This window comes from Dermacentor silvarum, chromosome 8 (genome assembly GCF_013339745.2).
Source record: "Dermacentor silvarum isolate Dsil-2018 chromosome 8, BIME_Dsil_1.4, whole genome shotgun sequence".
Lineage (NCBI taxonomy): Eukaryota > Metazoa > Arthropoda > Arachnida > Ixodida > Ixodidae > Dermacentor > Dermacentor silvarum.
The window spans coordinates 175041317-175053844 of record NC_051161.1 but is presented as its reverse complement, the minus strand read 5'-3'; the positions used below and the strand labels follow the sequence as shown (position 1 = coordinate 175053844).

General features: G+C 47.3%; 1 protein-coding gene across 1 annotated transcript in view; it reads right to left on the bottom strand.

Moving 5' to 3' along the window:
- Positions 1-12528, bottom strand: part of LOC119461859 (THO complex subunit 7 homolog) — a 51965-nt gene that overhangs the window by 17393 nt on the left and 22044 nt on the right. Inside the window, exon 5 of the mRNA XM_037723231.2 lies at positions 8188-8382. Coding sequence (XP_037579159.1) covers positions 8188-8382 — 195 coding nt within the window. The remainder of the gene's footprint in view (positions 1-8187; positions 8383-12528) is intronic.

The following is a 12528-nucleotide window of genomic DNA, read 5'->3' as shown; positions in this document are numbered from 1 at the left end:
CCCTGACTACGGCAATGCAGACTTCGGTCGGATGCTAGCAGCATTTTCGATCTTGTGTTGCACATGTGCCGTGCTCGCCCGAATTAATAAGAGTTTAATACCATTAAAGGGGCACTAAAGGCAAATACTAGGTCAAACTAAAGTGATGAACTAGTGCTCGAGTATCCCTAAGGCGTCAATATTGTCGTGAACAGAGCCTTAGTAATCTAGAAATTGAGGTAAATGCAGGACACGATTAAGAGACTCCCTCGGGACATTGACGTACTTGCCTGATGATAAAGGCACTCCTCATTTAAATTCTGTCACTAGTACTCGACCACTCGTTATAAAAACATCATGTTATATTGCATTACTAGACAAAAGAAAATGCCACTTGACCATTTCTATTTCATTTTTAGAAACAAGAACTCACTGACGTTACACTGTTGATAACGACGCGGGTGGTCGAAAGGTTTCGTCTTTGCTCAACTCTGCGCCACTCGTGCTTTCGCGTTTCAGCAGTTCCGCTATCACGTAGTGCTGTGCTGGTTTTGCTGGCTCGTGAAACTCGCATAAACTGCAAGTAGTAGAGAATTCCACTTCCATGTGATGTTGCGGGATGCCCAAACGGTCCACGCCACTTGAGCAAACGCAGCTGCAGCGGCGCATCGTACCGCCATCTTCCGGGCGCTGTTTTACTCACTGACAGCAGCAAAGGGCGGTGATGGCGTATGCAACGTCACCACTCCCCAATTGGCGTGGCGGGAGATTTGAATTGCCATGCAGGTATTCGGGCTCTTCAGATGCAATTTTCTCGTAAACTAATTCTTTTCTTTGCATGAAACAAGCGTTGCGAGGTTTCTGCAATGGTATTTAAACATTCCAAGTCGATTTAGTATTTGCCTTTAGTGTCCCTTTAAGTAATGCATACGCTTGCCACGACCAGAAGAGGAGTCCAAATTATCCACTTTTCCAAATTAACGAGAGCCAAACTCACAAGGTTTTAATGTACTATTATATAGGTAGGTGTTTGTGTCAAAGTAGTGCACATTCTGGTTGTTCCATGCGTTTGTTTTGAAGGTGTTGATTCCTCGTCCGTGTTTGTTGTCTTAACTTGCGTGTGTTGCAGCTTGTGTTGCAGGTTTCTGGCATGTCATGTTCAGCTTATTGGGACGGCACATTAAATTGTGATGTTGGATGCGTCTCTTTAAATGTGTTCCTGATCTTGTACCTCACATTCACGAATATCACTGCGACGCCAGAGTAACTAGAGTGTACAGCATCGATCACTTATAACGTAACCACTTATAGTGCAGGACCGGATATAATATGGTCTTTTCAGACTCCTGTTCCTGTTAATTTTCACAAAGCACTCTATGTATACGTGTATCGCTTGTAGTGCTGTTGCAGGAGACGAAATACCGGTTGCAGTGCGACGGCCTGGAAGTTCGGGCTTACCCGAAAGCCCGAGCCCGACCCGGCCCGTGGGTCGGGCTGGGCCGGGCCGGGTGGGGCAGTTTTACTTACAGGCTTGGTCCGGGCTCGGGTATTTTGACGCGGGCCCGAGCTGGGCTCGGACATTCTGGTGGTGTGCATGTAACGTGCAGCGAGTTATCCTCGCGCATCTGAACTCTGAAAAACCTGTTGCCTCGGCGCAGCTGGAAGCTAGCAGTGCTACTCCTGTGTACTTGCCTTTTCTTCTTCCGCCGTATTTTGTGCTGTTTGAACAGAATGTAAAAGTCCAGAAAGACCGAAGTCACCTCAAACCAAAAGATGCCATTGTATTCCTTACCAAAATCAATGTAATTAATGCTTTCAACGCGGTGTAAGCGCGTTCGCAACTTGCGGATTCTTCAAAGGCGAATTGGTAAAACGATAACTGGTAAGATAAGATAATTCGTCACACGGCTGAAATATGGCACTGCGTCCATCCATGATTGCACGCATGTTCTCAACCGGCCGCCTAGCAGCAGCGCATTACGCTGCACTATGGAGGAACGAAAAGCTTTCTTTTTCCATTTACTCCATCCATGCGCTGCTGCGCTCCCGACCGGTCGTGGCTGCGCTTCGGCTAGAGTGTACTAGAATACGGTTGAGTGGGACGAGCGGCTGGGGTGGCGCATGCTTTGCAGTGAGGCACCTGATGTGGAAAAATGCTGTAGGGGCACTGCGATCGAAGTGGATTGGGCCGAATCAAGGGCACGCCGTTGGAAACTGCTGGCGATACTGTTCGGCAGGGTCATTCGTACTACTTTGGGCGCTGGTATTTGCGTTCAGACCTCTCGAATGGTGTTCATAATTGCATATGACATGTATTTATGCCTTAAAAATAAATTCCTTTCATTCTCTTCCTTATTTTAATTTTTTTAATGCTGCGTGGTGATCTTTTCCGGTCTCGGGCCGGGTTCGGGCTGGTTTCGAGCCGAGCTCGGCCCTAAGGTAAAGGGGTGGCGGGCCGGGCAGGTAACGTAGATTATTTCTGGGCTTGGGTCTCGCCATAAAACTTTTGGTCGGGCTCGGACGGGCAGCCCAATGTAAAAACAGGCTAGGGCTGCAAAAATCGGCCCGTGCAGTGCTCTAGTCTATACTCCAATGACACGACGCAACTGACGTGTCTGGCGCCGTCGGGCGCGTTCCAACGTTGCTGGCGCGTGAATGGCTCCGTTCCTATTTTTCACCTGCCATGCTGAGCTGCATCAGCCACGCATCCTAGCATTCCCCGCACGAAGCAGGCAGAATGATGCAATGGCGGGAGTGCGCGAAAGTGCATCTGCCACCGCTGCTGTCTACACATGTGCAGATTGCTGCGCATCACCAAGCATGGTGTCACAAGCGCACATGCAAACATGACCACATTTCACTTGATGACCGCAGAAAATGCTGGAGTGAGGAAGCGTGGCAGCAGCAGCGAGCGAATTGGCCTTCGTGCTGCGTCTCGCATTAACGCAAACCAAGCCGCAAAAGCCTTATGCGCGACAAAAGACTTCCTTCCCGCTTTCCTCCTTGAGTGTGCGAGATTCAGCCGCGATCGCCGGCTCACCCTTGCACGCTTTCACTCGCACATACAGCATATGGCGGACAGTGACGATTTTATCGCCCTTGGACTTTATACGGAACCTCACGGCGACAGCGATATGCGCCTAGAGTGTCCATATAATTGCTATTGCTATAAAATCGTTGTTTTGGTTATGTAGTGCCGTACCGCTTATAGTGTGGATATTTGCAACTCTAGCAAGTTAAGTTATAAGGTGTCTACACTGTAGCTTGTCCCGAATAAGGAGAGTGTTGGGGTCCTGGTGCACTTCGGCAGGATGAATAATATACCGTATATACTCGCGTAATGAACGCACATATTTTTCCCCAAAATCCAAAGCAAAGTTGGGGGTGCGTTTATTATGTGGGGCAAATTTTATGGGAACTTTTTTGAAACAGCAAAAATTCAAATCATTACCAACTTATCGTTGCAGTAAAAATGCACGTATACTATTTGCAAACCGTACCAGCATTGTTATTGGAACCACCAGACCTGTCGTCCTGGTCGCTTCATCCACATCGTGGATCCACAACAGCTCGTCCTCACAGCCCCTTGCGACAGTTTGCCGTTATTGCAAGCATCACAACAATGAAGCGCTGCGTTTCGCCACCTGTTGTTTTGACAACCACACTGCCTGTGTCTCTTTCCTCGACCGTCCCGCTCATCGGCTTGTCAAAGTTTATGGTGTCCGATCAACGTTCCCATTTATTTTGTGAGCAGATAAACTCTGTCCCGCAGCAGAAGTATAACTCGACTTGGGGCCCATCGCACACAGCACACCCAAAGATGGGCACAAAAGTGAGCAACAGACACGCGAATTCGACACTATGCACGACTAGTCTGACTATGCCGACCAAGTGTCGGCCGCCCCTTCATCACATGGACTCTCCCGTGTGTCACACCCCCGTGCCTGGCTATGCATTGCGTGCGATCTATCTGCTATTACGCCAGAGTAAAGTCCGTAAACTGCATAAAACAAATGTTGCAGAGAGCCAGTTACAATTTTTTTCTCTCTAGAGTCTGCGAGGTGCCTTTGCGCCGGTACTGGTGGCAAGGTTCTGGTGAGAACAGGCTGAGCGTTATCACAGTCAGCCTGTTCTTACCGCCAGTGTTCTCTTGTCATGGCTTTGCCGTCATCAAACCCTGCCGGTGCACCACCACGGCATGTTTGCTGCTAGCGTGGATGTGCGGCCTACAGAAGTTAGCTGCACAATCTCGTTTACGTGATCTTGGAATTTTTAACGTGGCATCATTAAGTGTTTCCAACACAGCAACGGGCATTGAGATTAAGTGTGCTTGCTCACACATGTGCGAGAGTAAAGGATTCTAGTCCCTTCGGAAAACTACAGCATGGCCATTCGATTGTGGGACTGCACAGTAGCAAAGCTTGGTGTGTGTTCATTACGCGAGGAAAAAAAACAGAATCAAGATTTTTTGCGAACAACCTGGCTCATTACACTCATTACGCGAGGGTGTTCGTTATGTGAGTAAATACGGTATTCAAGTTTTCATGGAAGTGGACAATGTCTAGGAGAAAATCACTAATTTCAAGTGTCCCTTGGGCATGAGCTAGGAGTGCACTGTATTTACTCAAATCTTAACGTGCACTTTTTTTCGATAAAACAGGTCCAAAAATTGCATGCACGTTAGAACCAAGTATGACCCTAAATCTGTGTTACCATATAACCGTCGGCATTTCAATACGGCCGCCTTGCACGCGCTTCGAGCCTGGCTACACTCTAGCCTATCTGCCGTAGCTTCCTCCATGTGTTGCAGTACACGTGCTTAGGCATTAGTCTACCGTCTGTCTTACTGTTCTCTGCGTCTGCTCTATCAGCATGAAGTGCCGAGTTCATCATGATGCCGCATTTAAAAGGAAAGCGATCATGTGTGCGGAGACGGACGGAAATCGGGCCGCATCACGGGTGTTCGGAGAATCCGAAACTTGCGCAAACCGAAGGAGAGGATTTTCGCCAGCAAAGCAACGCGGAAGGGTTTCAGTGGACCGAAGCAGGACGTATTCTGCAACGATCCAGTACGGCGATATGATCGCCTTGGACCTATCTTGAAAGCGATCTGCGACGCGGAGAGTCTGTCACGCGGAGAGCTGTCGCGCGCTGTGTTTTTGCCGCTTATAGGTCGCGTTGAAGTGAGAGGCATGCTAGCACGAAGTTCAATTCGCTCACCGCGCTTTGTCACTCCAGCGTTTTGACAGCGAGTTTCCGTAGTCAACGAACGAGATGTGTTCATGTTTGCTTGTGCGCACGTTGCAAGTTTATACGGCCGATAAAACTGCTATCCTTACTTCGTATAACGGTCTACTAATTTGGTATCGCAATAGATGCTTTCCTTTTCAGGTGAAACTGCGACTTTTTTATGCATCGCAACTTCAGTGCATTGGGAGTAAATACTTGTTTTTCCAAATGAGAGAAAGTTGTACAGTCAAACCCAGATATATAAAACCCGGATATAACGAATTATTGTGTATAACCAACAGCTGCAAAATCTCCTTGAAAATTTTTGTAAAAAATTTTTATTTTGTATATCGAATTATTGATATATCGGACTATTTCGCGATCCCCTTCAAGTTCGATATATCTGGGTTCGACTGTATTTCTGTATGAAAGCATGAGGTGCGTGGTACTGTAAAGGATCCTTGTTTTGTCACGGAAAACAGGTGTGCGTTACAATCGAAGGTGCGTTAGAATCGAGTAAATACGGTATGTGCTTGTTGAACAGGTGGATTGTGTTTGTTTGTGATCCTCGTAAGTACTGTTGTCAGGGTGAGTGTTGTGTTTGGTCTGCTGCTATGCAAATCATTTAGCAGTGTTTTTATGGCCTCTATTGTGCCATCACCTGTGTTGTGTGTGAAGTCATTAGACTGGCAATGAATAAAAGGTGCGTTGTACTGTGGTACACCGGCACCACTCTTAAAGCTGATATGTGTGCACATTTTTCTTGTGGAAAGTGCTTGTGTATGTATCTCTAAATGTAATAAAGAACAGGAACCTAATAGTAAGAGACGCCATGGAAGCCTAACGTCATTCAGCAGGGTCGTCCAAGCAAAATTCTGCCGACTCATAAAATAATCATCCATAAATGAGTGAGCATAACTGGAATATTTCCAGTTCCTGTTAATTATTGCATCCTGCACAATTCTAAGACGTTTGGAATGGGTAGTCACATCAGTGTCGATGCACTACTCGGGGCCACATGAAGTAATTTAATTTAGGCAGGCAGACAGCAATAGGTGGGTAAGTACATGTAATCGTGCAGTTCTGCTTGACTGAAGCAAGACGTAGCCACCCCAGCATGTGAAGTAATTAACTTGGAAGCAGTTAAGCTTCCCTTTATAAGTGAATAAACGCTTGTGTCGATGCATTTTATCTTCACCGCCAAGAGGCTTTACAGGGAAGACAGAACATGTGAATTACAGTAGAACCCCACTGATACGTTTTTCACGGGACTGCAAAAAAAAAAAAAAAAAAAAAAAAAAAAAAAAAAAAAAAAACATAACAGCCGGGAAACGCAAGAGCCGGGAAACAGGAAAAATTGAGAAATGGGAGTAGTGTTGAACTGCACACAATATTATTTTAATTCTTACGTGTGAAAAAAAGTTGTACTTTTGCCTGACAGCCAAAGTATCGATTGCGATAGCAAATTAGCAGACAGCTATACAAAGTAAGTATAGTAGTTTTATCGTCCGTATAAACTTGTAAACATTCGCTTATTAACTATATTAACAAGCATGGTGTCAGCGCCCACAGGCAAACATGAACACATCACACTCGATGAGCGCGGACAAGCGCTGTCAAATGCTGGCGTGAGGAATTCAAGCGCCGCTGCAGAAGCGAGCGAAGTGACCTTCGTGTTGTTGTCTATCGCTTCAACGCAAACTGAGCGCCCAGAACACACAGCACGCACAAAGCTACGAGCCGCCAACGCACCTACACTCCATAGAGTCTGCCCCCAACGCAGATCACTTTCAAGATACGCGCGCCGACGCACAGTACGCAGTTGATGCCAGAGTACAGTACAATGCCGCCCGCTATCCCTCGCCGGTGCCTCGAGCGCAACGGACGAAGGCGCGCTTCCTCCCCGATTTTCTTTCTTTGGCGCGCAAGATTTAGACGCGGTCGTCGGCTTCCCTCGCACGCTTTCACTCGCACATGCAGCATATGCCGCGCGGCGACGGCGTTATCGCCCTTGGACTTCATACGGAACATCTATGAGCCAAAACCAATTTTACGGACGCAACGCGTCATAGACACCATCTTTAGATAACAAATACGGATCTCGAGGGCCATACTTTTGCTGGCAGAAACCGAAAATACATCACAAGTGTCGCCCCCGGCATTTTGGGGCAGCCAATGCCATCGTCAAGCAACCAAGCCAAGCGACAGGAAAAGTCAAAATGGCTGCTCGGGCCGGCACGGGGTGGCAGTTCGCAACGTATAATGCGGGAACGGTCCCACAGTTGCGACGTAACAACGGGGTTTCCAATGCATTGGGTTCTATGGGAGCTGTGCCGGGACCGGCCGAAAACGACGTAACAGCCGGGTTCTACTGTAGTACAAGACAAGTGAGAAACCGCTCGAAAAATTTTTTTTCATTGCTTATAACAAAAACTTACTTTGAAGAAATTTTGGCAGTTTAAAAACAATACAATGTGCTAAGAGGCCACTTCACAGGACCAGGACACCTCAATGTTAAAATGGCTAATAAGCATATTTTTTTGGAAACATAGTTCATTGTCATCTTTGTGCACGGCTGTGCAATATCTCTATCTAAAACATTTTTGGCTCACACTTAACACCTTGAGCATTTGGCCGACAAAAACTTAAAGCTTTTGCAGAAGACCAGTTTCTCGAATAAGAAGAAATCCCAGAAATGAACCATATTTAATGGCCTATCAAAATCTAGGAATGGCAAACAATCGTCGAACGCAATTTTTTCTGTAAGGCTAGCCTATATTTTCCAGAGAAAAATTAGTTTTGCTCTCATAATGAAGCAACTGGTTCTTTGGCAGCACCTTTTATGGTGCATAGTTTGGCACTCACATGGTGCTTCCACCGGCGAAAAATTTTTTTCAGGAAAAATACTATAATCTTTTGTCTCAAAGGCCTCTAATTAAAAAAAGTGGTCCAGCATCAAGGATGTGAATCGAAGCTCACCCTTAAGGATGCGGCCCAGCTCGCAGACGGATGTAAGCAGCACATGGAACTGCCGCCGCCGATGCTCCAGGCGAGAGTCCAGTGCCTGCTGTGACAGCTGCAGTGACCGGATCTCCTTCTCCAGGCACTCGAGCTGGGACAGCATGCCTCGCCTGTCTGGCTGCTTCGCTATCACCTTGGCCAAGGCATCATACTCTGCATGTGTGAAACATCAGGGCTGCAATGTTACAGCGATGCCTACCGCTCGATTCTGTGCTACTCTTACCATCCACACTATGCACGACCAGCTGAGTGATAGCGTGGGTGGAGCGTCGCTCTGACCACTGGCGAAAAACACGAAAAGCATAAGAAAAGTAATTGATACAAAGTGTATGGCTGTTGAAGATTCAGTTGCCGTTATACATGAGTTTTATCGGTTCATGTCTCTGCCGCCTGGGTACGCCTGTACGATCAATGGGTTTAAAAAATTGGGCGATAACATAATCGCTCAGTAACTATTTGTCGCTGCTTTAAAAGCTGTTTTTGGCCAAACGATGCACAAATGCAAACCTTAAAATATTTGTGTCAATACGACAATCATAAACGAGTGATCAAAATTGGGCATTTTACGAAAAAATTATAAAAGTTGGGAGGTATACACATTTAAGAACTTAACAAAAACAATTGAAAGTATGTGACTTTTGTTATGCTTGTTTCCATCTTAAAGGGCAACTCCGGCGATTTTTCGATGTCAACGGATGTCGATGAAATTCGCTGGGTCTGTTCCTCTGAATACCTCCGCCATGTCCTAAAAAAAGCAGGCTTGTGAGTTGCACAGATTTTTTACAAATGAATTTAATTTATTGCCTCGAGCACCCTACATTACCTCCTCCTCAGTTATAGGCCACATTGTGTATGACGTCAGGAATAGTCCACGCAGAGCATGCCGGGATCATGCAGACGACAGCGACGAGAGCGTGCAGGAGTCGACGATCGTGAGCTAGGGCTTGGCGTGAGATGTTGCTGTCGCGAGAAGTTGCATTCCCTGTGGATGGGCAAGTGATGCGGGGTGGCAAGCGGTGTTGCGTTGTTGGCTGCACGAACTTCAGCCCTCGCCATCCGCAAACACAGTTTGAGCCGATGCCGATCGCGTTCAGCCGAGGTTAAGCCTATCACAGTGGCCGAGTTCGTGCGTCTGCTGCTGGCGGACCAGACCCACTGATATGAAGCTAATTAAGCTATTAGGATGAGGAAAGCTGCTTCTGTACAGTTTTGACCTTACGGGTTTGAAATAAACCATTCCTCATTTCGTACAGTGCACACGCAAAAAGCTAGAAGCGACAACACGACGCGCAATCAACATCCGTATACGTTGCCGTTCTCGAATGCGGCCAGTCGCATGCACTCGCCGGCGCTTCCCTAAATGAAATGTGACTACGCAAATCCATGGGTGTATTATTGCCTATTGTTATGCTGACTAATTATTTAGCTTACGAGGTGCACTGTTTGCTTCGTATCCCAAATGGGCAGCAAGCGGAGGCCCCTTCGATACAGCATGCGTAAACAACCGTCTCGTTCAGCTGCCAACGATGTCATACTTCACGACATCGGCGTTTCTGCGAGAAAACTATACAATCTCTAAATGAACGATCATATGTGCAATGTCCTAATCTATGTCTACTTTACGGAACACTAATTGTGTGCATGAAGAGAATACGAAGAACGATAAGCAGGCTGCAGAACGCTTGCCTACTACGGTCTCCCGCTCGCTGTTTCCGAAGGTGTGTGGTCGCACGTATCAGCGCGACCCAGAGTGATGTAACGGTGCTTACATGCACAAAATCTACGTGTTTTGATATGTTCTTACATTAATTGATGTCACCGATGAGCGACTATCTCAAGCGAACGACGTACGATTGGTCGCTGTACCTGCAGATGTAAACAAATGCACCGGTCGGTGCTTTGGACTGTCAGCGGCGTTCTTGTGGGATACAAATGCGGAAAGTCGTGCTCCACATTTTACAGTGAGCATGCGAAGCGGTTCCCTGAGAGGGGTAAAACACCTAAAATAGCAAGCAGCGCGTATATCAGTGGTTAGGGCTACCCTTGGTCTTGATGTCGCAGCGCGATATATGTTGCGCATGGGTGCTGGCTCTAGTGGTGGAGGACGGCGATTCGTGGCTATTGAATTCGTCTGAATCATAACTGTCACTGTTTGACAGATCCGAATAGGTGGTGCAGCTTGCAATGTAACCCGAAGGTCCCCGAAAGTCCGGCGCGGTCACGAATAAGCTGAGCGTCTGCTCTTCGCCGGTTTCGTTCGCCTCGCGGGCGAGACCGGCATGCGTTGCGCGCCTTCCCCGCCGGGAATACATTCGTGACGTCACACGCAGAGGTTCGCTCGGCTGCTTGCTCAGGTTTTGGTTTCGTTTTTGCGCTTTTCTGCTTATTTAAAATTATTTTCGAATTTGCGGAACAATTCTCCTATCAGGTGCGTCACAGGAGGGTCTCGGGAAGCTAAATATTTTATTACCTCGACATGGTCAAAAAATCGCCGGAGTTGCCCTTTAATGAAGATGCAAGAAACATATTCGAACTAAATTTTCAAATGCCCCAAAGGATAACAAGCCTAGACCAATTCTATACAGCTCAAGCTCCAGTAAGCACGACATCGAAAGGCCTGGACCCGAAGGAATAAACAGCTAAACGGCATCTTTTCTTTTTTTTTTTTGCACATGGAAGTTCTTCCTTGCTGATGTTCTGAGCAATCAGTAAAACACGAAGTTGGATAAAATGCTGCATAACATTCAGACTCGTTAGAGGCAGCAACCAGGACTAAGCATCCAAAGCAGACAAATTCATGAGGCAACAATGTAATCCCACAATTGCTGTGCTCACAGTGAAATTGCATAGCACATCAGTGATGAATACTCATGACAGCAGCAACAGCCATAAGTTTCATGAATGGGGAAAAAAAAAATTGGCAGGAACCATCGACCATGATTGCCAACATAAGCAAACGAGAAGGCAAGAGAGAGAACAAATGAACAAAGATTTTTCTTGCAGTGTTCAACCAAGACAACGGCCGAAAGAGCCAAAGGAAACTACTATATTTTGTTGTAGCCAGGAGGGAAGAGCGAGACGGCCAGACGAGGAGTCACATACGCATGGTCTCCAAGACGTGTTCTAGCTCAAGAAGAAGAAGAGCACGCGCTGCCAGATTGCCGACCATGCGCAGTCACGGGGAACTATGTCTCCCCGCTTTCACTAGATGGCAGCATGTACAACATCTCCCCAACAGAGCAAACGAAGTTCGCTGCAGCAGGCGGCTTCACGCACCTCCCACTTCTAGTATGCATGTGGGAAGTATCTTGGAAACATGAATGGGCGTCTGCTACACCGTCACTGATACAGACACTTTCTGCATTGGTTTTAGCAGGGGAATAGCGAACTAGCTAAGTCCTGTTCCTGCGTCAGCACCAGTGCTTGTACTGTCACTTTGCGCTTGAGGTGTGTCAACCTGACGTCGTCTCCGTGAAATAGCTCGGGCAGGTCGCGGACTCCGTGATATCTGTCGAAGTCTTTCCTTTGACGTTTCCGGTACTGTTCTTCGAACTTCCGAAGGCTCTCTTGGTCCAGGAGTTGGGGTGTCAGCTTGGTGGAACTAAGAGGAAGCTTGGTTCTTAGCCGACGACCCATCAGTAGTTCCGCAGGGCTATAGGCACCTGGCGGCCGTCGTAAGGCGCCAGCGGCGCGCCGGCGATATGCTGGCGAACAGCGCCGCGAACGGCAGCTGTCAAAGCACCGGCATGTGAAGCAGACGATGGGACGAAGGCGCTCGGTGCTTCCAGTGATTTGGCACAGCGGGTTTTAAGGGCTGACGCACCGGAAAACGCATTTTCGTGTGTCTGCTTTTGAGAAAGGTCGTCACTTGTACGAGGCAGATCACATTCGTGGCATCAAGTAGTACATAAAGCAGAAAACGAGCGCAAATTGCGATGCAAATATGCACCACGCGAACGGAGCTCACCGCGGCAAGTTAAGACGTGGAACTCCAGCAGTTATATTCCAAATGTTAATTTGCTTTGCGCTTTAACATTACCGCGTATTTAATCATGGAAATATGCGAATGACACAAAAATTATGGACAGAAAAAAAAGGAGACGTACGCCTTCCTTATTCTGTTTCTTGAGCTGCTTCGCCGATCGCACATGTGTCAGAAAGTTCGCGCTCTCTGTCCGTTGTAGTTCTTTTATGTTTGCAATGCTTCCCCATTCTTAATTGCTTATAAATTAGCCGAATCTTCAGTCACGGCCCATTTTAAATACCTTAGCGCGAGGGGAGCCGTCGGTGGCGGTGAGT